This window comes from Chrysemys picta, chromosome 12 (genome assembly GCF_011386835.1).
Source record: "Chrysemys picta bellii isolate R12L10 chromosome 12, ASM1138683v2, whole genome shotgun sequence".
Taxonomy (NCBI): Eukaryota; Metazoa; Chordata; order Testudines; family Emydidae; genus Chrysemys; species Chrysemys picta.
The window spans coordinates 25,756,104-25,780,941 of NC_088802.1; the positions used below are offsets into that span (position 1 = coordinate 25,756,104).

Genomic DNA, 24,838 nt, shown 5'->3' on the forward strand with positions numbered 1-24,838 from the left:
ATGGGGACAAATAAAGGGTTAAAAAAAATAATCTCTGGCTGGGAAAAACGGACTTGTTTGATAGCTCAGCAGAGGGCTCGTCCTCTGGAGAGCTGGAACAGTATTTAATTACTAACACTGTCAACAGTGCAGGGGCACGCGCAATGGGGTGCAAGCAGGGGCACGGGCCCCCCCAATCACTGTGGGCACAGAACTCCTCCAGGGCCAGGGCAGGAAGAGTGAGCTCCTCTGGCCATAGGGCGGGGCGGGAAACGACAGCTCCTCCGGCTCTGGGGCGAGATCCAACTCCTCCAGCTGCCTGGGAAGAGCGAGCTCCTCTGGCCCCAGGGCTGTGGCTGGGAGCCCCAGGTCCTCCAACGCTGGGGCTACAAAGGGGAGAGCCAGCTCCTCCGGCCATGGGGGGCAGGCACAGAAAGTGCCCCTCCAAAAGCGGCCAAAATTTATTCCTGTGCACACCCCTGCAACAGTGAGACAAAGGTGGTGGGTTTATTGACTATAATAAGGGGCCCACAGAGTCTATTGGCCTTAAGCAAGGATTGGGGAATGGGGGGAGGGAAGAGAAGGAATAGGGCGGCTGTCACAAGGTGGACTGGGCCCTTTAAGAAAGAACAGGTCCAGCCCGCCTGTGCCTCATTAACAGCCTCACAACAGGGCATGATAGAGGGCTCTAGAAAGAGCCAGAGGAGAGGAGGAAACAGGAAGAGGAAGCTGTGGCCTGGTCTACACTACGACTTTAATTCGGATTTATCAGCTTTAATTCGAATTAACCCTGTAACCGTCCACACAACGACGCCATTTAATTCGATGTAAAGGGCCCTTTAAATCGATTTCTGTACTCCACCCCAACGAGCGGAGTAGCGCCAAAATCGATTTTAGCAATTCGAATTAGGGTTAGTGTGGCCGCAATTCGATGGTATTGGCCTCCGGGAGCTATCCCACAGTGCATCATTGTGACCGCTCTGGACAGCAATCCGAACTCGGATGCACTGGCCAGGTAGACAGGAAAAGCCCCGCGAACATTTGAACTTCATTTCCTGTTTGCCCAGCGTGGAGAGCACAGGTGACCACAGATACCTCATCAGCACAGGTAACCATGCAGGCTGATAATCGAAAAAGAGCACCAGCATGGACCGTGAGGGAGGTACTGGATCTGATCGCTGTATGGGGAGAGGATTCAGTGCTTGCAGAACTTCGTTCAAAAAGACGAAATGCAAAAACTTTTGAAAAAATTTCCAAGGGCATGATGGAGAGAGGCCACAATAGGGACTCTGAGCAGTGCCGCGTGAAGGTCAAGGAGCTCAGACAAGCCTATCAAAAAACAAAGGAGGCAAACGGTCGCTCCGGGTCAGAGCCGCGGACATGCCGCTACTACGCCGAGCTGCATGCAATTCTAGGGGGGGCTGCCACCACTACCCCACCTTTGTTCGTGGATTCTGGGTCGGGGATAGTCTCGACGCCTGAGGATTCTGCCGATGGGGTAGAGGAGGAGGAGGAGGAGGAGGAGGATGAGCTTGCAGAGAGCACACAGCACTCCATTCTCCCCAACAGCCAGGATCTTTTTATCACCCTGACTGAAGTACCCTCCCAAGCCAGTACCCAAGACTCTGACCCCATGGAAGGGACCTCAGGTGAGTTTACCTTTTAAAATATAAAACTTGTTTTAAAAGCAAACGGTTTTTAATGATTACTTTGTCTGACTTTGCATTCGCGGTCAGTTCAGCTACTGGAAAAGTCTGTAGCTACTGGAAAAGTCTGTTAACGTGTATGGGGATGGAGCGGAAATCCTCCAGGGACATCTCCATGAAGCTCTCCTGGAGGTACTCTGAAAGCCTTGCCAGAAGGTTTCTGGGCAGTGCATCCTTATTCCCTCCTCCATGGTAGGACACTTGACCACGCCATGCTTGCAGCAAGTAATCTGGTATCATTGCCTGACAAAGCCTGGCAGCGTATGGTCCCGGTGTTTGCTGGCATTCAAGCAACATCCGTTCTTTATCTTGTTGTGTAATCCTCAGGAGAGTGATATCACTCCTGGTAACCTGGTTGAAATACGGGAACTTAATTAAGGGGACAGAGGTGGCCGTTCCTACTGGGCTGTTTGCCTGTGGCGGAAAATAAATCCTTCCCTGCAGTTAGCCAAGCGCAGATGGGAAATTGGCCCTGAGTTTTTCGCGTTTGGCTAGCAGGGATCTTCCCTGTTACCAGCCACGCGGTGGGGGGAGGGTACCGTGATCATCCCAGAGAATTCATGGCGAGGGGGGGGGGGGGGTCGGCGGAGGGGGGGGGTAGTTTGGTGCCTGCAGGGATCTTCCCTGATACCAGCCACGCGGTGGGGGGAGGGTACCGTGATCATCCAGAGAATTCATGGCGAGAGGGGGGGGGTGGTTAGTTTGTTTTCTGGTGCTGCTGAATGTTAACAGAAAAACCGCAGCACTCTACTTGCCTGAAGGGGCCCAGACAAGCCCCACCACACTGCCCCCCCCCCAACTGGCTGAGATTGGCCAGGCTTCTGCAGCACTCTACAAGCTATGCTTGGTATGTGGGAAAGGAGGGTGCAGAAGCTGTAAAACAATGGCTTACCATGGCCGCATGCAAGCCGAATTCTGTTGCCCAGACCTGTGATCTCTAGCAGCAAAGCCACAGGCACTCAGCATTAAGAGGCAAAATGCGACCTTGCACAGAAATCACATGTGCTATGTAATGTGAACAGTGTTGGTCACCGTGAAAGAGTATAAGCATTGTTCTGCAAAATGTAGCTTTTAAAACAATTCTCTCTTTTTTCCCCTCCCTACAGCAGCTGCAAATTCCTCAAGCCTCCCTCCTCCATCCCGAAGGTTATCACAGATAAGGCGTCGTAAGAAGACGACGCGGGAGGACATGTTTTCTGAAATTATGCAATCCAGCAGGAGTGACAGAGCTCATCTGAATGAGTGGAAGGAAACAGTTTCAAAGTATAGGAAAGAAGTCAGTGATCGTGAGGAGAGGAGGGACCAACGTGAGGAGAGGAGGGACCAACGTGAGGAGAGGAGAGACGATCGAGATGAGAGATGGCGGCAGGAAGACCAGAGGATGAAGGATGCAACGCTGGGGCTGCTCCGGCGTCTGGTGGAGGTTCAGGAACGGCTGCTGGAAAACAGACTGCCGCTTCAGCCCCTGTTCCACCCTCCCCCCTCCCCATGTTCCGTATCCTCCTCACCCAGACGTGTAAGAACGCGGGGGGGGAGGCTCCGTACACCTTCCCATTCCACCCCAGTAGACAGCCCAAGCAAAAGGCTGTCATTTTTTTAACCTTTTCTTTGTGGCTTTTTCCTTCCCAGCAATCCTCCTCCCAAATCCCACCCGGGTTCCCGCCCTCTTTTTCTAATCTATTAATAAAGAATAAATGATTTTTAAATGATAGTGACTTTATTTGGTTTGAAAGAAAGCTGGGGGAAGGGGCAGGGTGGGTTCCTTACAGAAAATCAGTCAGTAAAGGGGGAGGGTTTTCATGAAGGAGAAACAAACAGATATTTCACACGGTAGCCTGGCCAGCCATGAAACTGGTTTTCAAAGCTTCTCTGATGCACAGCGCTTCATGGTGTGATCTTCTAATCGCCCTGGTGTCTGGCTGCGCGTAATCAGCAGCCAGGCGATTTGCCTCAGCCTCCCACCCCGCCATAAAGGTCTCCCCCTTACTTTCACAGAGATTGTGGAGCACACAGCAAGCAGAAATAACAATGGGGAGATTTCTTTGGCTGAGGTCAGAGCGAGTCAATAATGAACGCCAGCGACCTTTTAAACGGCCAAATGCACATTCTACCACCATTCTGCACTTGCTTAGCCTGTAGTTAAACAGCTCCTGACTCCTGTCCAGGCTGCCTGTGTATGGCTTCATAAGCCATGGCATTAAGGGGTAGGCTGGGTCCCCAAGAATAACTATGGGCATTTCAACATCCCCAACGGTTATTTTCTGGTCCGGAAAGTAAGTCCCTTGCTGCAGCCCTTTAAACAGAGTAGTGTTCCTGAAGACGCGAGCGTCATGAACCCTTCCCGCCCAGCCCGCGTTGATGTTGGTGAAACGTCCCTTGTGATCCACAAGTGCTTGCAGCACCATTGAAAAGTACCCCTTGCGGTTTATGTACTCGGTGGCTTGGTGCTCCGGTGCCAAGATAGGGATATGGGTTCCGTCTATCGCCCCACCACAGTTAGGGAATCCCATTGCAGCAAAACCATCCACTATAGCCTGCACATTTCCCAGAGTCACTAACTTTCGTAGCAGCACCTGAGTGATTGCTTTGGCTACTTGCATCACAGCAGCCCCCACAGTAGATTTGCCCACTCCAAATTGATTCCCGACTGACCGGTAGCTGTCTGGCGTTGCAAGCTTCCACAGGGCTATCGCCACGCGCTTCTCAACTGTGAGGGCTGCTCTCATCTTGGTATTCTGGCGTTTCAGGGCAGGGGACAGCAAGTCACAAAGTTCCATGAAAGTGCCCTTACGCATGCGAAAGTTCCGCAGCCACTGGGAATCGTCCCAGACCTGCAACACTATGCGGTCCCACCAGTCTGTGCTTGTTTCCCTTGCCCAGAATCGGCGTTCCATGGATAGAATCTGCCCCATTAACAACATGATCTCCAAAGCACCGGGGCCTGTGGTTTCACTGAATTCTGTGTCCGTGTCCGTGTCCATGTCCTCATCATGCTTGTCGCTGCGCTGCCGCCGCCGCTGCCTCCTCTCCTCGTTTTTCTGGTCCTGGCTGAGCATAAACTCCACGAGAACGCGCGAGGTGTTTGCAATATTCATGAGTGCTGTCTTGACCTCAGCGGGCTCCATGCTTGCCGTGGTATGGAGTCTGCAGTGTTCACCCACCCAGGAAAAAAGGCGCGAAAATGGTTGTCTGCCGTCCGTTGCTTTCATGCAGGGAGGGAGGGAGGGAGGAAGTGAGGCTATACCCAGAACCACCTGCGACGATGTTTTTTGTCCCATCAGGCACTGGGATCTTAACCCACAATCCCAATGGGCGCGGGAGACTGCGGGAACTATGGGATAGCTATGGAATTGCTACCCACAGTGCAACGGTGCAGAAATCGACGCTAGCCCCGGTACTTGGACGCACACCACCGAATTACTGTGCTAGTGTGGCCGCACTCATTTCGACTTTATACAACCTGTTTCTCAAATCCGAATTATCTAAATTCGGATTAATCCCGTAGTGTAGACATACCCTTAGACAAAGAATGAGAAAGGCTCCTGCAAGGAAGACCTTGGGAGTTTGGGGACAATATGTCAGGGAATTGACTGTGTGCAGTTTAAGGCTGGAGGGGTGGAAACGAAGATATTTTGGGGTTTATTTTGAACTTTTTGCTAATAAAACCGACCCTAAGGAGGGGTATTATTGAACAGAGAAAAGTCTTTTTGAGTTTATGGAGGAACCACGAGGGCAACTGAGGCAGGATACTTGCAGCGCAACCTCAGTCCATGACGGGGTGCTCAGGAGGTGGCTGCTCCTGTTACAGTGGCACATAGCTCTCCTGGCACAGGGGGAATGCAAGAATGGGAGACACGATATGTGGAAAGAGGGGAATTGGGGAGGACATGGGAGGAAGAATCAGGGATTCTGGCATGGGGAAGAGGGGACACGCAGACCCTTTGCATGAGGGAGTGGGTGGGGGGGGTTGCAGGGAGCCCCTAAAATAGGGATGGGAAGATGGCACACCTGTGGGGGCCAAGGGGAATGAAAAGATGCCAGGAGCCCCTGATGTGTACAATAAGTTTGGCCTACAGAAGCAACAAAGTGTGCAGTCTTCTAGTAATAGTAGTATTGATAGTAACATATTGCTAAGTTATTTTTTTAAATGTTCTCCTTCATCAAAGAGGCAGGAGTAGCCAGTGTGTAGGAAGTGGGTAATATCCCTTCAAACAGTTTGTGAGCCCTCTAGTGGCCCTCGCTGTGTTCCTTAGGAGCTGCCAGAAACCAGACCAAGTAAATGTATATAGGTGGCTAGGCCTTGCACTTAGAATCATAGAATATCAGGGTTGGAAGGGACCTCAGGAGGTCATCTAGTCCAACCCCCTGCTCAAAGCAGGACCAATTCCCAACTAAATCATCCCAGCCAGGGCTTTGTCAAGCGTAACCTTAAAAACCTCTAAGGAAGGAGATTCCACCACCTCCCTAGGTAACCCATTCCAGTGCTTCACCACCCTCCTAATGAAAAAGTTTTTCCTAATATCCAATCTAAACCTCCCCCACTGCAACTTGAGACCATTACTCCTTGTTCTGTCTTCTGGTACCACTGAGAACAGTCTAGATCCATCCTTTTTGGAACCCCCTTTCAGGTAGTTGAAAGCAGCTATCAAATCCCCCCTTATTCTTCTCTTCTGTAGACTAAACAATCCCAGTTCCCTCAGCCTCTCCTCATAAGTCACGTGTTCCAGCTCCCTAATCATTTTTGTTGCCCTCCAATTTTTCCACATCCTTCTTGTAGTGTGTGGCCCAGAACTGGACACAGTACTCCAGGTGAGGCCTCACCAATGTCGAATAGAGGGGAATGATCACGTCCCTCGATCTGCTGGCAATGCCCCTACTTATACAGCCCAAAATGCCGTTAGCCTTCTTGGCAACAAGAGCACACTGTTGACTCATATCCAGCTTCTCGTCCACTGTAATCCCCAGGTCCTTTTCTGCAGAACTGCTGCCTAGCCATTCGGTCCCCAGTCTGTAGCAGTGCATAGGATTCTTCCGTCCTAAGTGGAGGACTCTGCACTTGTCCTTGTTGAACCTCATCAGGTTTCTTTTGGCCCAATCCTCTAATTTGTCTAGGTCCCTCTGTATCCGATCCCTACCCTCCAGCGTAACTATCACTCCTCCCAGTTTAGTGTCATCTGCAAACTTGCAGTGTATAGTTAGAAAAACCCAACTGTGCCCCTGGGGTTTCTCTATATTGTGTGTTGTGTAAAGAGCAAACTATGCAACAGAAGGTTTTTCATTTCCAGTTTTTCCCCTCTGTCTGTATTTACTGTCCCTCCTCCATATGCAGGCCAACCCCACCACCTCCCTGAAAATCACTTACCTGCACTGTCTCCATTACAGTCCGTTCCCTTCCCTGTCCCCTGGGAGGATGGGACAACCTGGAGCAAGATGTGGACATTATTCTGCAGCCTGTCAAGGCGAGAAGGGCGATGGGGCAGGTTATAGAAGAGGTTTTAGTCCATTTCACACCGATTTCCCCAGGCTCTTTCTCTGCAGAAAGATACTTTAAATTTAGACTCTTTATGGCAGCATCGCCCAGCCCCACTCATTAGGACTAAACCCACTGAAACATGTTTAAACCCTCCAGTAACACAGTCTTTAAGCCAAACACTAGAAAAGAGCAGAATCAAAGGAGATGCTCTGGGGGATCCCTCCTGACACTGTCCCCAGGGCAGCACATCCCCGCAGCAGCGCAGGGACCAGACAGAGACAGGAACTGGCGTTTCCTCTCCCTGCCCCTCACCGTGTCCCAGGAAAGTCAGTCTGCCCCGGGGTGCTGCAGGGAATGGGGCTGGGCAGGGCTGGGTGCCGGGACCTCCCTCCTCACTGATTGCTCCTGCTGCCCCTGCCAGTCTCTGCCCCTGTCTCCCTCCTGCCCCCTCCTCTCGGGCTGGGAGACTCGGTCCCTGGCCCGGGGCGTTCGCTCTCCCGGAGCTGGCTCGGCTCCTGCAGGCGCTCAGGGGGGCAGAGCCTGGGGGGTCAGGGAGGGCAGCAGCTCTGGGACTCGCAACTCCCCCCCAGCAAAGCTAGGGCGAGGAGGGGCTGTTGGTGCAGAGTCACTTTCCTGCCCGGCCCCAGCCCTTTCCCCCGGGTCTCTCCCCTCACCTGCAGCCTCCGACTCAGGGGCTGGGGTCGGCAGAGCCCGTGGCTGCCTCAGGGGCTGGTTCCAGCCACTGCAGAAAGTCCCCCCTGGGAGGAACGGATGCAAAGGGAGGTCAGTGCAGGTCTCTCCCCGCACACACCCCGCTGGGGAGCAGCAGCAGCGGCTCAGCCCGGGCTCCCGACTCACAATGGAGGCGGCAGCAGCAGCAGCTTCTTCCAGTCGCTTTGATCACTGATCACTCAAATGCAGGAGCTGCGCGGTCTCTGTGACTATCATTAACGCCTCCTACCTACCTTGAACTCTCCCCCTTCCCTCCCCCCAGCGCCGGATACAACAGCTCTCAGCTGCTGCTCCCAGCCCTGCTTCCTGTGCCCCCTGGATAACAACCCGGGCTGCAGCCCTCCCTGGGACCGACTGTAACGAAAGCCGAGAGACTGTTGGCAGGGACACAGCCTGGGGGAATCAGGGTGTGAAATGGGCAAATCCCCTCTTGAGACCGCCCCAATCGCCCTCCTCGGCTGAAGCATAAGGACGAGTGTTTTGCTTCAGATTATTTCTGTTCGGGGAGGGAGGAGGAGATTTGGTACTTTGCTGTTACCCAGCTGAAACCTGAACTACAGACATGCTCAGTAACATGGGCTGAAGAAGCCTCTGCCCTCCCTTGCCATCAGAATCTGCTCGCTGGTATAAAAGGGGGCTAAAGCAGTGGCTCTCAACCTTTCCAGACTACTGTCCCCCTTTCAGGAGTCTGACTTGTCTTGTTTTACAACAGGCTACATAAAAAGCAGTAGCAAAATCAGTACAAACTCAAATTTCACAGACAGTGACTTGTTTATACTTCCCTATATACTACACACTGAAATGTAAGCGCAATATTTATATTCCAATTAATTTATTTTATATGGTAAAAATGCAAAAGTCAGCAATTTTTCAATAATAGTGGCCTTGGCACTGTTGTATTTTTATGTCTGATTTTTGTAAGCAAGTCATTTTTAGGTGAGGTGTAACTTGGGGATACACAAGACAGATCTGACTCCTGAAAAGGGTACAGTAGTCTGAAACGGCTGAGAGCCACTGGCTTAGAGAGACCACATGGGGGGAGTGAGAGGGAGTGACATAGTAGTTTGCCCTGTAATAGGGCAGCATTAAAGGCCAGAGCAGTTCTAGGGGGCTGTGTATGCAAGGGTGTCCCTACAGCATGGAGCAAGGCAGTGAGTCACTCACTCTGGGGAGACCCTGTCTGGATGTTTGGACCTAGTGTGGAAGCCCAGAGCCCTGAGTTACAGGGACCCAGGGATTCCTGTCTCATGACTCTATTTCCCATGGGCTTTCTTCTATTAATTAGACCACAATAAATGGATTGTGCCCTGTTAACTTCTGGAGGGAGGACTGTGTCTCTGGAGAGGGGGTGTCATTGGGGAATACAGGACTGTAAGGAATTGTGAATGTCCCGGGAGGGCTCCAAAATTAAAAGGCCCCAGGGATGCTGACCAAACCCCAGGATGACAGCAGAGGGCACATGTCTCTGGGACTCTGTTTCTGGTTCATTCACTCTGGAGGTTTCATGGAGGAGAAAAGGGTTGTGCCTGGATCCCTTCTGCACCATGTTTCGGGGTAGGGGTCTCACTGGCAGGTGGCTGAGGTTCTACAGCTTTGGGTCGGTTTGGAGATTGGGATGGACAGCTGAGTGCCTTGTCCTCAGCCAACCAGACTTTGGAGGGGTGGAACTAAGGATAGCAGCCCACCTTTGGGGACAGGAGGGAGACCCCAGTGTCCCTGGCCAAAACAGGAAAGGCCTGGGAGAGGGTGAGCTGTAAGTGGGGACAGGGCAGACCGGGGTTGGGGGAGCTGCAGCCCTGTAGGCTGGGGAAATCTCTGGTTGGATGTGTTCTTTGCAGGGCCCAGAGGGATTTGGCCCAGTTGTACCCAAAGGTTCTCTAGCGTTCCCCCACTGTGATGGGGGAGTCGTGCAATGCCCAGGAATTGGTTGATTCTGCTTAGTTTTACTTTAACGCATTCCCTGTATGACCCCAGGTCACAGAATGAACTCAACCCCAACATGTGGAGGGTCACTCTGGGGGGAAATCCTAAGTGTTAGGCACCTGCATGAGGGCTCAGTCAGTCAGGCACTGACAGTGCTTGTGTAACCCACTGGCCAGTGTGTGTGACATGTCTGCCCACCCCCATGCTCCGAGGAAATGTGGCTGTCACAGCCCAGCTACTGAGCCACGCTGAAGACACTCATGCATCCAGCTAGGGAAGTCACAGGTGCTGGCCAGGCTGTGCTGTGACACTCTGCTGATGCTGTGACCTGTGCCAGCTCTGAGAGATGCCCCCTTTTGGATTCTATCGATAACACCCTCTGGGGTTCTGGCCTAATGACCCCAATATCACAACCACTGATTTACACCAGTGAGGCACCTGTCCCACTGTTGTGTAATTCCCATGTGTCAAGTGGCTCCGTGAACTGAAGGAAGAACTGGGCTGAGCTTTGGTCTGGAGAGGGCTCTCTAGAGGGAATCTCTCCTCCTGCCTGGGGAGGGCACGCTCTGCCCCTGGTAGGGCGGCTGGTGTGGCAGTGGCTCTCCCTGTCCCCAGAGTCATATCCAGAGGGAGCTCTGCCCCAAGTGGAATGTCTGATGAGGGAGGAGTGCCTAGGGGTCTCTCTGCCCTCTGGGGAGGCTCTGGTGCCTGGTGTGAGTAGATGTGTTCCCAAAGGTTCTTGCTGCTTCACTCACACTGGTAGGGCCTGGACTGGCTGTGTGGGTGCTGGATGTGGGGACCCTGGCAGGGTATCTCCCTGGTGGCTGTGCGGGTGCAGGGTGAGCGCTGGGGACCCTCACAGGGCGTCTCCCTGGGTGGCTGTGCAGTTGAGTGACATCTGCCATAAAGATACAACATCGGCTGGGCACAATGGGCAAGATAAGGCAGAACTGAAGGAACCTGCAGGGCCTTTAAAAAAATCCCAGCTACTTATGCCAATGATGGATAGTTTCTGTGGGACCATTTAACCAATTCCTCACCAGTGTGGATGTTTCTCAGGACCTGCCTTTCCTCAGAGCCCTGGAGGTCCAGGACCCACAGCTCTTCCCCCAATTCTCAGCTGGGAAATTATGTTCAGTTTGGGAATTGGAAAACCTGTTGTGAGAAAACAGGTAAGATGAGGGTTTTACAGTTGTCCTGAGACAGAGCTGTTGCCAGATGGGCTGGGTGGGTCCTTGTATAAACGAAACAGATGGGAAAATTTTCCTGCAGACTCTTTGGGGAGCTCAGGTGGTTTCTGGTGTGACATTGGCAAACCAGGTGCCACTTTATGCCAAGATCCCTGTGCCTCACTTAGATACTGAAAAACAACCAGCACCAGTCTGGTTCACCTGTATGTTAGTACTGGTCAAATAGGTGGTAGAGTTATAAAAACGTGCTTAGTGTTTTGACTTTTTTGAATGCTTGTAAGTGCTGCGTACCTTAATCTCACGTATAACATCTGCATCCCATATTGTAAGGTAATAGTTGAGCATTTGCATTGTGAGCCTCTGTAATTGTGTAAACCACCAGACAAGAGAGAAATATTAACTAGCGTGACATACTCGTCTCCAACAAGGGTTATATCCAGCCCGAAAGAACAAGCTCATTGACACCAGACAAACTGGGAGACATGATGCGAGTGAATTCCTCCCAACAGTTGAACTTGCAACTCAAAGCAGAGGGGGGAGGGAATAAGAACCCTTAACAAGGAGGAACTGTATCTTCATGCTGCTTGGATTCTGAGGGGCAAGGATTACTGAGCATACACTAAAGATACCCCATAAAGATACTCTGTTTCGCTGCAGCTCAGATGGCCCAGGGCTGCTTCAAACACCCGCACTGAGATGCCTAGGCTGACAATTTCAGACAGCAACAAACACATGGGGGTGTTTCGTCTGGTGGCTGCAATTGGTCACTCCCCTCTAGGTCCAGGGCAGGGGTTGTGATCAGAGCCCTGATGTTGGGGTTCAATGGCCCCAGGTACAGCACAGAGCTGGGGTCTGGGACCAAGAATGGGACATCAGAGTATAGGGGAGGGGAAGACTCAGAGACTGAGATCAGAGGCACTTAGATCTGCAAGAGCAAAGACATGGAGGCGCTAGATATCCCTTTTAAAGCAGGATGGACAGACACATCAGTGAAAGGGGCTGGATAGGGGGAATGAGAGATTCCTGCTGAGGGGGAGTGAATAAGAATGGCCATACAGGGTCAGACCAATGGTCCATCATTCTACCCCATGGTCCTGACTTCTACAGTGGCCAAGGCTAGGAGGGAATAAACAGAACAGGGCAATTTTCGAGTGATCCAGCCCGTTGTCCAACCCTACAGCTTTTGGCAGTGAGATGCTTAGGGACACCCAGAGCATGGGGTTCCATCCCTGAATGTTTTGGCTTGAGCTTATCTAATTCTTTTTGAAGTTATACTTTTGTCCTTCAAAACATCCCCAGGCAATGAATTCCACAGGCTTGTGTGAAGAAACACTTCCTTTTGTTAGTTTTTACCTGCTGCCTATTCATTTCATTGGATACCTGGCTCTTGTGTTATATGAAGGGGTAAATAACACTTCCTTATTTACTTTCTTCACACCATTCATGATGTTACAGACCTCTATCATAACCCCCACTTAGTTGTCTCTTTTCCAACCTGAACAGTCCCAGTCTTTTTCACTGCTCCTCATATGAAGCTGTTCCATACCCCTAATCATGTCTGTTACCCTTGTCTGTAACCCTTGTCTCTACCTTTTCCATTTCTAACATATCTTTTTTGAGATGGGGAGACCAGAACTGCAAGCCATATTCAAGGAGTGTATGCTTACCATGGATTTATATAGTTACATTATGAGATTTTCTGTCTTGTTATCTATCCCTTTCCAAATGATTCCAAACATTCTGGTAGCCTTTTTTGACTGCCACTGCACACTGAGTGGATGATTTCAGAGACCTATCCACAATGACTCCAAGATCTCTTTCTGGAGTGGTAACAGCTCATTTAGACCCCATCATTTTATATGTATAGTTGGGATTATGTTTTCCAATGCGCGTTACTTTGAATTGATCAACATTGAATTCATGAGGGGGAACTTACCCAATCTGGGGCACTTTGCCCTGCACCCGTTCAGCTCAAGAACAGAGGAAATGTCTGAGATTCCCTGGGAGACGGTGGATTTGCAACAAACATTTTATTAGGAATTTATTTGGAAAAAACAGAAACCAATCAAAGTAAAAACTTCAATGAGAAATAAAGATGAATCTGAAATCTGATTTTCTAGAAACAAGAGACCCTCCCCTCTCCCACCATCCCAAAACAAGGAGAAAAATTCCTCACAAGGCACTTATTTCAGGAAAAATCCCATGTGCGATGTCCGCTGAGCCCCTGCCTGAAAACAGGGATGAGGAAATCCTGCTGAAACCCTTCCCATAGGTTCAGTCACTCACTCCGCTGACACAGTGATCCAGGAAGGGGCAGACGAGGGTCAGCACCTCTGGCTTCCTGAGTCACTTCTCACAGAAGAATTAGTGACACCCCATGACTCCCTGTGAAGGGGAGCAACTATTATCCCCATCAGAGACTGGAGAAGAGGAGGCTGCACAGAGAGGAGGGGGAGTGACTGGCACAAGATCACACCAGGAGACACTAGCACGGAGCGTTATTGAACCCAGGGGTCCTGTCTGCCCATCTCTCCACTGCCACCCCACCCCTCCCACCTCTAACTGTGGGTATGCACAGAAGATGCTCTGGTATGGGCATAAGTCTAGCTCTAGCTGTGGGTATGCCAGAGAAGAGGCTCTGTTATTGGCATAATTCGCCCAGTCATCACCTCAAAGAGCGTGTGATCTGTGGAGGCAGCTGGAGTTGTCCTGAGGGCCATTAAAATGAGTGGAATCAGGGTGTCCCGATAGTATCCATTGGCACCTACCACCTTCCGGAGCATTCGTTTGATGGCGTGATTTGACACACTCCCCTCTCAGAACTGGGAACTGAACCTAGGAGTCCCAGGGTCCCAGCCTCCACTGCTTTAACTGACTAGCCCTTACTCCCATACAAGAGCTGAGAATAGAACCCAGGAGTCCTGAGTCCCAATTCCTCCTGCTGTCACTGTTACACCATACTGTCCTCCCAGAAACAGTGCAACTCCAAATGACAATAGCTGTTTGGGGAATCTCCACCATTCATTCCCTTCTCAGTCGCTCCTCACATCCCACAGCTGCAGAGATGTTCAATACACTGAGCATTGCTCTGAAATCCTGTTGCTTCAGCTTAGTAGCACCATCTGCCTTATAACCACAGCCCCATGGGGCCTCTCGCTGCTTCTCTGAGGAACGTCCTTCTGCCCCTGTCCTGAGAGGCCTGAGGAGCTGCAGACACAAATGGCAACAGGGCATTTTTACCTCTTCTCTACATTGGTAAGTGTGTGTGGAACCCACAGAAACATCTCGCTACTAATCTCATCATCTGCTTCACCCAGAAACAACACAGCTCCCCAGTATCCAGCGTTCCTGCCTCTTCTGGGCCCCATCAACCATTGCCCACTAAAACCCCAAACCTTGTGCCCACCTGCTGCTCCTGCCCAGACCCCCCTCAAATGAAGCACATTTACACTTTGCTTCAAGAGGACACGACCATAGGGAGAACTCTCAACACCTTCTACCTTGTGTGCAGTTTCTGGTGGGATATTAGCGAGGTCTTCACCTTGTAGCTTTTCCCACAGACAGAACATGTATATGGTTTATTTCCGGTGTGCATTCTCTGATGGACAATAAGGGCTGAGCTCTGGGTAAAGTTCTTTCCGCACTCCGAGCATTTATAAGGTCTCTGTCCTGTGTGAATTCTCTGATGCCTAATAAGTTGCGATCTCTGACAGAAACTTTTCCCACATTCGGAGCACTTAAAGGGTTTCTCTCCCGTGTGGATTCTCTGATGCGAAATTAGTACGGACCTCCGCTTGAAGCTTTTTCCGCACTCAGGGCAGTTATGGGGTTTCTCTCCCATGTGAATTTTCTGATGTGAAATAAGCTCTGAGTTGCGCCTGTAGCTTTTCCCGCACTTGGGGCAGTTATAGGGTCTTGCTGCCGTGTGGATTTTCTGATGTACGTTGAGGTTTGATCTCTGGCTGAAGCTCTTTCCACAGACAGAGCATTTATAAGGTCTCTCTCCTGTGTGAATTCGTCTGTGTGAAATAAGGTCCGAGCTCTGTTTGAAGCTTTTCCCACAGTCGGGGCATTTATAGGGTCTCTCTCCCGTGTGGATTCCCCGATGTGAAATCAGGTAAGAGAAATTGGAAAAACGTTTCCCACACTCCAGGCAGTTATAGGGTCTCTCTCCTGTGTGGATTCTCTGGTGTTTAAGGAGGTTTGAACTCTGGCTGAAGCGTTTCCCACAGTCGGGGCATTTATAGGGTCTCTCTGCCACATGGATTCTCTGATGTACACTAAGGTCTGATCTCTGCTTGAAGCTTTTCCCGCACTTAAGACAGCTATAGGGTGCCTCTCCTGTGTGGATTCTCTGATGGATAATAAGGGTACCTTTCTGACGGAAGGTTTTCCCGCAGTCGAGGCACATATAGGGTCTCTCTCCTGTGTGGATTCTCCGGTGTGAAATCAGGGATGAGAAATAAGCAAAATATTTCCCACACTCAAGACAGTTATGGGATTTCTCTCCCGTATGGATTGTGTGATGTGAAATAAGGACTGAGCTCTGCCTGAAGCTCTTCCCACAGTCTGCGCATTTATATGGTCTCTCCCCTGTGTGAATTCTCTGGTGTGAAACAAGGTCTGAACTGTGCTTGAAACTTTTCTCACAGTCAAGGCATTTATAGGGTCTCTCTCCTGTATGGATTCTCTGATGTACAATAAGGTGTGATATCTGACTGAAGCACTTCCCACAGCTGGGGCAGTTATAGGGTTTTTCACCAGTGTGGACTCTTTGATGTCTAACAAGGTAGGATCTCCGGTTGAAACTTCTCCCACACTCAGCACAGTCATATGGTTCCTCTTTACTGAAGACTCTTGGCAGGATCGTGGTTTTCTTAAGGTCCTTCAGACCTCCCACTTGGTAAGTGGATTTACCCAGTTTCATCCCTGGGTTATTTCCTTGCTGTCTGTCACAGGCTTCTCTCTGCTCAGGACTCTGGGAAACGTCCTCTTCCGTTTTTCCTGATAGATTTCCGTGTTGTTCCACTTGTTCAGGAACTTTCTGCTGAGGATTCTCCTCCTCGCTCTCACCCAACATCCCATCATCTGCTGGGACAGAGAGATAATCCAGACAGGAGTCATTCCCTGTGCCTGAGGGGAAAGGGAACCTCAAAAAGTGAATGGGTTGGCAGGAAATAAACCAAATATCTGCTGGGGAGATGGAAATATCAGGAGCCAAATCCCTCCCCCCAAAACCCTTCCCCAGAAAGGAGAGAGGAGGGGACCAGTTCTGCCTCCACATCCCAAGTGAACACCCAGTGGGGAGGGAGCTACTGCTAGGTGTCAGTCAGGATGGGTGGGAAGCCCTGAGTTGCATCTGACATGAGGATACGACACCAGCTAGTCACAATCCTGACCTGGGTGAGATGAAGCAGAAGTGGGGGAGCTCACGGGCCCTTTGTGGGAATCCCAGCTGATTATGCCAATGCCGGGTGGTTTCTGTGTCTATTTAATCACTTGCTCACCTGTGTGGATGTTTCTCAGGATGTCCCTTTCCTCAAAGCTGGGGAGATCTGGCACCCACGGCTCTTCCCCTCGTTCCAGCTGGAATATTATGTTGGGTTTGGCAATTGGAAATCCTGCTCCGGGGAAAGAAAGCAGGTGAGACCAGGATTTTACAATTATTCTGAGACACGGCGGTTTCCAGATGTGCTGGATGAGCGGGTGCCCTTGTATTCTTCACAGAGTTTAAGGGCATCTAGTCTGACCTAATGTGTATCACAGCCGATGTACCCGCTATATTAAGCCCAGAGACTTTAGTTGAAAACATTTCAGTCCCCAGGAGAGTAAACTGTGTGGCACAGGGAGAGACAGGAGAGCTCAACATGCTACTAATGTCTGAGGCCCCTGCACTGGCAGGGCATTGATTTGGCAAGATATGCTCAGATGATCCCAGGAGGTGAGCTAGGCCCAATGCTGCAGACTCAGGAAAGCTGACCCCCTCCCACACCAAGGTTCCAGCCAATCGGAGTTGCAGGAAAACTGATTTCTAACCCCAAATTAGGCGATCAGTCTGACCCTGAGCATGTGAGTAAGACACACCAGCCAGGAATCTAGAAAGAGGGTTTTCTGTACCACCTCAAAGTACTGGTCCACCCCATCTGGTGTCCTGTCTTCAACTGTGGCCAATCTCTTATGCTTCAGCGGAGGAAAACATACAAACAAAGACCCCATCCTAGAACACAACTAGCCATTTGTACATCAGGGTAAAATATTCTTTTCTGACCACCGTAAACGACTAACTAAACCGCAAAAAATTATTATAATCATTATTCAATGACGAAACAGAAAAAACACGTAATAAATTCAGTGACACCCAAACCTCCAAAAACCCAGGAAATACAGAATTAAAGTATTTCAAACTCAAACTTCTGAAAAACCAGGAAATTGTATTGGTATGGCAGTGCCACTATAGTGAAGGTTGCATCATGACTTCTGTTGAAAGGTTCCTCTTTCTAAGTCCTCTAAAATTGACATCCTTTGTCAGACGGGTGTAGGGTACAGTTAGTGACCCAAACTTGGGGTCATTTGAGCTAGAGGTGCCAGAGATATAAGACCTGAAAAAAACAGCCATTTATAAAGAGTTTCTAGTTTGTTTGTTTTTTTGCATAGAGCTAGAGATCTAACTATTGATGTGACGCTGGTCTCAATAGTTTTACCCAAAATAGTGCATGGCACCCCCTAAATCTTTGGGGGATCCAGACTGAGAATGGGATTTAAGAAAATGTACACTTTTTACAGTACGCACGCACCAATACAGAAAAACATTTAGTGGGTTTCCATTCCTGCCATTTTGTAGGCTTTAAAGCTCAACTCTTGTAAGTGCTCTAAAATCTGAATGGTTACTCAGATCATTTTGCATTTTGTGTGCCTCCTTGAGGTGTGGGGTCTTTTGAGGGGTTCTCGAGTTACAGGTCCCCTCAAAAATGTCCCTCTACTGAGAGGTACTAGTGACTCAGACCTTGCTGAGACTGATAGCTGTGAACTCACCCTTCAATTATGCTTCAGGATTTCAGCCAGCTACCAGCAGGGATCAGAAAAGGATCCCCCCAATATATTCTGGGAGGGTTTTTTTTTTTTTGTATTTCCTTCCTATGAAGCATCAGGGATGATCATGGCTGGAAATGGGGCAGTGGGCGGGGTGGGCCAGGGCTCTTATGTTGCACCGAGGATTCTCTCGCTCAGGTACTTGGCTGGCTGTTTCTTGCTCACAACATTGGGGACGAACTGATCGCTGTACGTGAGGTTGGACAGGAATTTCCCCAGGTCACATTGGCAGTGACCTTGGGGGTTTGTTCACCTTGTTGTCTTCTGCAGCATGTGGGTGCGGGTCACTTGCCAGGATTCTGTGGGTGTATCTCACTTAATCATTTCCCTGCCATTGTTGGGGCCTCAGACTCTGTGCACCTTGGTTCCTCTTATTCGCTGCCTGCTGCACATAATGGTCTAGTCTCCTGAGATCTGTAATACTTCGGTCTAATTTTGGTTGTGCGGTTGTGTGCAGGTGTTGATTGCCTGTGATATACAGGAGGTCAGACTAGATAACCTGGTGGTCGCTTCTGGCCTTAAAACTCAGTGACTCTAATGACCTTCTCTTAAATCAGTCATTTCTAAGACAGAGGCCTGGTCTACACTTACAATTTAGGCTGATGTAGCTACAGCGCTCAGCTACACTGCCGTAGCTGTGCCATCCTAGCCTTTGGTGTAGACACAGCCAGATGGACAGAAGAATGATTCGTCAAGATAGTTACTAAAACAACAAGGAGTCCGGTGGCACCTTAACGACTAACAGATTTATTTGGGCATAAGCTTTCGTGGGTAAAAATCCTCATTTCTTCAGATGCAAGAAGTGAGGTTTTTTACCCACGAAAGTGTATGCCCAAATAAATCTGTTAATCGTTAAGGTGCCACCGGACTCCTTGTTGTTTTTGTGGATACAGACTAACACGGCTACCCCGATACTTGACACCATGCAAGATAGTCATTCAGGGAGGTTGTGTTCCTACAGTGACTGAAACCCCCCTTCCATTGTTGTAGGCTACATCTATGGGGTTATGCCAGCGCAGCTACAGTGCAGTAGCTATGCTGCTCTAGCCTCCATAGCGTAGCCAAGCCCAGAATTTTTCATGCTGTAGATATAATCTGAATTCTTGTTTTCTCAGACGTATTACCTTGCATTTGGCCGTACAGGTACTAAAACACATTTTATTGGATTATGACCATTTAAGCAGGAAATTCAGATCACTTGGTAACAATAACCTGTCCTCATTATTGATACCCCACTAATCTTTGTGTCGTCCGCAAACCTTACCAGCAAAGATTTTACATCATCATGAAGACTGTTGATAAAAATATTAAGTAGTGTTGGACCAAGAACTGATCCCTAGGGCACCCACTAGAAACAGCCCTGCTCATTGACTTCTCCCCATTAACAAAAACATTTTGAGATCCGTAAATTAGCCAGTTGTGAATCCATCTACTGTGTGGTCTTGTTCATTCCATATAACACAAGCTTTTTAAATCAAAATGTCATGTGGTACCAAGTCAAATGCCCTGAAGAAATCCAAGTATATGATATCAACACAGCTGCCTTCATCAACCAAAGCTGCATAAACCAAAGAGATGTTCCTGAAGACACTGTGGGGAGGTCAGATGGTTCTTGGGAGGTGTACAGCTCCCTCTGCAGGAGGTTCAGCAATCTCCACACACTGGGGGTTTTTATGACTTTGGCACAAGACAGTTGTGCAACCTCTTACTCCTTCCTAGCCCTGCTGAGACCACAGCCCTTTCCAGCCATGGAGATAGTCCTGGGAAAGGATGGAGAGGAGACATCTCTGTGTGAGTGAGCCCGTGTTTAGAAACACAGAGTGCTACATACAGCCCATCCCCTCCCTTGGAAGTTCTGGGGATGAGCTTCTCCACTATGTCTCTGAATCTCCTCTCCCCTGGGAGGGGTATCAGGAGGGAACAGTCTCTCTCACATGGTTTCGGGGGCTGATCCTCCTGAAATCTAAGGGACCGGGGAAGAACCTGAGTAGAAGCCAACCCGCATGCTTCAGAGAACCCCACTCCTTCTAATACCCGAGGGGACAGGAATCCTTACCCAGTGAGGTCACATTCTCATAGTTCTGCTGCATGACGTCCCTGTAGAGGGCTCTCTGACGGGGGTCCAGCAGAGCCCATTGCTCTTCAGTAAAATACACAGCCACCTCCTCGAAGGTCACCAGCCCCTGAAACAGCCAGAGTCCCCTCTCAGAACCTGCTGCCCCAGCCACAATCCCACCAGCTCAGTCACAGGCAAGGCTGCAAAATCCCTCACCCCCACCCCACAGAGAGCAGGAAATTTTCCCTGGGGAAGGGGAAATTTCTCAAAGCTGTCATTAAAAACACACTGTTTTTATGGTGAAACCGTGATGCCAAGAGCTGCCAACTCCGGTGATTTTATCATGAGTCTCACAATATTTAATTGGATTTTGGGGCATTTTCCATGATCTCATAATTCCTCGCACAGAACTCACACATTCTCCCTTGTTCTACATGGCCACCACCTCCCATTACTTTCAGGGGGGTAGAGTCAAACTACCCTTATTCAAAATGGCCACCATTTCCCTACAGTTTGTAAACCCACCTCCAGAGTTACTCTTGGCTTCTGAGTGCTGTAGGATGGCAACAGAGCTTTGGTATCAACACATTCGGGGGGTTGTTTCCTCACAAAGGAGTATTTCCACCCTATCCCTACAATCCAGGCCCTACCTTAAGAAGATGTAGTGTATAAGGTTAGATTAGTATTTCTTAAAATGGTTTATGAGCTCTTTAGTGGAACTCACTATATTCTAGGTTTTAGAAGCCTCCAGATCCAGTCAGAGCAGCAGTGTGTATGTAGCTAGGCCTTGGGTGTCTGTGTAAATTTACTAAACGTGATTATTTGGAACCCAACTATGCCTGTGTGGTTTCATCGAGTTCTTCGGCACATTACACAGTAAAAAGACACAACAATTTGCACTGAGGACATGGTCCAAATCCGGGAATACAGTGGAATAGACAGTGACTGTAGAGGGCCAGTAAAAGTGAATCTACAAAGAAATTGCTACCTGCAGCCAGTTGGACTGTTTATTAAATCAGGGTGGAAGAGGGAAGGGTTAAAAGTGCCTGGTATTTGGAGAAAACGGGCTTGTACAATAGCTCAGTAGAGGACTGTCCCACCGATATCGAGAGACAACATGGAGCCCAGTGAGAATATGTCTTTGCTGCAGAGTTAACTCCAGTTTATGAGCTACTCCTCATAAATTAGCCCTAGCTTGAGTGAGAGAGGCCACACAGCAAAATAACACCTGAGTTACTGTGTCCACACTGGTGTTATTCTCACTTGTGTGTGTTGCTAAGACTTTTGAGGGCACATTCTACGATTCTTCACTCTGCAGGCAGCTGAGCTGCTCTCAAGTTAAGGGTTTTGTGTGTGGACGTGACTCAAGTTAGGGGCAGCACTCGAGCTATAACTAGAGTTAACTTTGCAGTCATGACAAGCCCCGGGACAGTTATAGCATCTCCAGAACTGTTACATTTAGAAGAAAACAAAATGCTGTTTGGAATTCTTTACAATGTAGATGAAGTTAGACTTGAAATGAAGCTTGATACAGGGTTTGCTCTGTCCTATTTCATAGCAGGATTATCAGAGGCTACTTACAGAAGTAACGTTGTGGAAAACCTCAGTGCTACTAAAAACATACAATGGACATCCTCTCTCCCTGAGGTCTTATTAAAGTGAAGGTAACATAAATAAAGAACATATGCTGAACCTGTATGTTGTGGAGTGAAAGGATCCAGTACTAAATAATAGAGAATGACATGGATTCAACTGGACTGACAGAGCATAAAAGCCCTTCATTTTTGTTATTATTATTGATTCTGATACAAAACAGATTAGCTGAATTTATGCCCAAGAAAGCTGATGTCTTTCACTGAATGTCTGCCTAAACCAGCTTTTAAGCACAAGTTTAGCAGGATTTCCTACCCCAGTGATGCCTATTAAAAACACCTATCCTACAGTACAGCCACAGACATTGACTTGTGTCAGCACCACTGAGACTTGCGTCCTTGTTTCCACTACAAGTGACCCTAGCGTCACATAGCGGAAAGATATGGCTGACACAGCTAGGCCAGAAAATACAGATTCTGCCTAGCTGCTGTTGTGATGCCAGTGCAATGGTCTTCCGAGAGAAGTTGTAAAACAACTCAAATTGAATTTGTAGCATGCTGGATTCTTAACCATGGTCAATTTGACAGTAATGTGTTGGTGAGATTCCCCCCCCCCCCCCAATAGTTTTTTACATTAAAGAGGGAGGAGTCCATAGCATGCAGGAATTGGGTAATATCCCAGTCACCCGGGTTAATGGGTCTGATGAAAAGGGGAGCCAAGCAAGTTGCTGGGTAATGAGAAATGGGGAGGACTGCAGTGTGCTAACCTCATCAAGGGTGTTGAGCATTGTGATTGGGTGAACCCTAGAGGATGGAAGGCTGGGTAAGCCAATCGGAGGGGGGATAAGAGGAGGACAGACTATCTCCTCCTTCCTGAGGGAAATGTGGGCGATGCCCCGACTGCCTCCTCCCACCAGAGGGGAGCGTGGGCGATGCCCCGACTGTCTCCTCCCACCAGAGGGGAACGCGGGCGATCCCCCCGACTGTCTCCCTCCCCGCCTGAGGGAAACGCGGGCGATCCCCCCGACTGTCTCCCTCCCCGCCTGAGGGAAACGCGGGCGATCCCCCGACTGTCTCCCCCCTGTCTGAGGGAGCACAGGCGATCCCCCGACTGTCTCCCCACACCTGAGGGGAATGTGAGCGATCCGCCGACTGTCACCCCCTGCCTCAGGGAAACGCGGGCGATTCCCCGACTGTCACCCCGCCGACTGAGGGGAACGCGGGCGATGCCCCGACTGTCTCCCCGCCGACTGAGGGGAACGCGGGCGATGCCCCGACTGTCTCCCCCCTGTCTGAGGGGAGCGTGGGCGATGCCCCGACTGTCTCCCCCCTGTCTGAGGGGAGCGTGGGCGATGCCCCGACTGTCTCCCCCCTGTCTGAGGGGAGCATGGGCGATGCCCCGACTGTCTCCCCCCTGTCTGAGGGGAGTGCAGGTGATCTGTCTCCCTCTGCCCGATGTGTTGCCGCTTTTGCCCTCAAATTGCGTTGCCGAACTCTGGCAGACGCAACTGGCCTGGGAAACGCTGAGGAGCCTCCCTGTGCTGTGGGGACTTTTTCCACTGTGAATAACGCCTATTGCTGCCACAGAGAGGTTAGACCCCTGGGTGAATCTGAACTCTTATCACCTCACCACACTCCAGCAGCTTCAGGCCTACAACATCTCATCAGGGTACATGGGGTCCTCCACCTTATGAAGCCCACTAGTGTGGAATAAACTGGACTCGTCAATCCCGGGCAATCCACCCTAGGGGTTTTGTTACTTGCGAGTTGTATAGAGTTACTGAAGTATCGACTGCAAGTCCATCTTTCCCTTCCCTTTATAGGCTTCCTGTGTATTTCCCCTTCTAAATAACGTATACATTGATTGTTGGTTCATCCATTACGGAAGGTATGAATGGAGGCATCAGGCTAGTCCTGGGGGTAAGGACCGGGTCAGGGATAACTGAAGCTGCATAGGGAGGTAGGGTAGGGTTCCTGGCTCCCTTCAACAGTCAGGTGAGGGCAATACCAGCTAGTAGCTGGTTGAAAGCCACTGTGGCCGAAGCAGAGGGACACGGTAAGGGCTCCCGTTGATGATTAGCTGCCTTTAGAGATAAAGCAATCCATAAAACCCCATTACATCCCTTTAAGCATTTTGTGAGCTATCGGGTGGCTCACTATGTTCTATGGTTTAGAAGCTGCCAAGGACTAATCTAAGCAGTAGTGTAAATACGTGGCTGGGCCTTGCATGTCTGTGTAGTTACTAAACACGGTTATTTGGGACCTAACTGTGTCCATGTGGCGTCTCCATATTGTGTTTGTTCTGTAAAGAGCAAAGGACTCAACAGAGGTTTTTCATTCCTCATTCAACTTTCCTCCTGTATTTCCTGTCCCTCCCCCACGTCCAGACCAACCCCACCCTCCCCACCGGCTCCCTGCCAATCACTTACCTGAGCCAGCACCACTGCAGCAGCCATGTCTCTTCCTTGTGCCCCGGGAGGATGGAAGGATCTGGAGCAAGATGTGGGTGTCATTCTGCAGCCTGTCAAGGCAAGAAGGGCCATTGGGCAGGTATCAGAAAACGTTTTAGTCCATTTTACACCCCAGTTTCCCCCAGGCTCTTTACCTGAAGCCAGATTCTAGATTCTGCCAGGCTGCAAAAACACTTGGTCACTTTATTGCAGCGCAGATCCAGCCCCTCCCACCAGGACTAAACCCACTGAGACATTTTTAAAGTCTCTGAACCAAATTTTAGGGCAGGTTCACACTTACAATGCTGCAGCAGCACAGCTACATCTTCAGTAAAGATGCTACCTACGCTAACGGGAAGGCTTCTCCTGTCGAGGTAGGTACTCCACCTCCCAGAAGGCAGTAGCTATGTCCACGGGAGAATTCTCCTGTCAATCTAGCACTGTCTACACCAGGGATTAGATGGTTTAACTGTGTTGCTTTTCTTGGGGTGTGGATTTTTCACAGTAATTATAGTTACACTGGTAGTTATACTGACCTAATTTCCTAGTGTGAACTTGGCCTTAGAAAAGAGCAGAATCAAAGGAACCGGTTTCGGGGATCCCCCTTGATACTGTTCCCAAGGCACTCGCAGACCCCCGCCCCGGAGC

At 49.9% G+C, this 24,838-nt stretch overlaps 1 protein-coding gene across 12 annotated transcripts in view; it reads right to left on the bottom strand.

Annotated features, from left to right (window-relative positions):
* Window positions 1-24,838, bottom strand: part of LOC101953392 (zinc finger protein 436-like) — a 38,013-nt gene that overhangs the window by 12,282 nt on the left and 893 nt on the right. Inside the window, exons 2-5 of one of the 12 annotated variants that reach the window (XM_065562332.1) lie at window positions 24,170-24,261; window positions 20,149-20,275; window positions 16,511-16,624; window positions 13,019-16,094 (exon numbers count right to left, since the gene is read on the bottom strand). In XM_065562332.1, the coding sequence (XP_065418404.1) occupies window positions 14,500-16,094; window positions 16,511-16,624; window positions 20,149-20,275; window positions 24,170-24,261 (1,928 nt within the window). In that variant the 3' untranslated portion in view covers window positions 13,019-14,499. Of the gene's footprint in view, window positions 1-7,047; window positions 7,218-7,832; window positions 8,254-13,018; window positions 16,095-16,510; window positions 16,625-20,148; window positions 20,276-24,169; window positions 24,262-24,838 lie in introns of those variants that run through there. The other 11 variants (XM_065562333.1, XM_065562341.1, XM_065562340.1 and 8 more) reach the window with 11 other exon arrangements.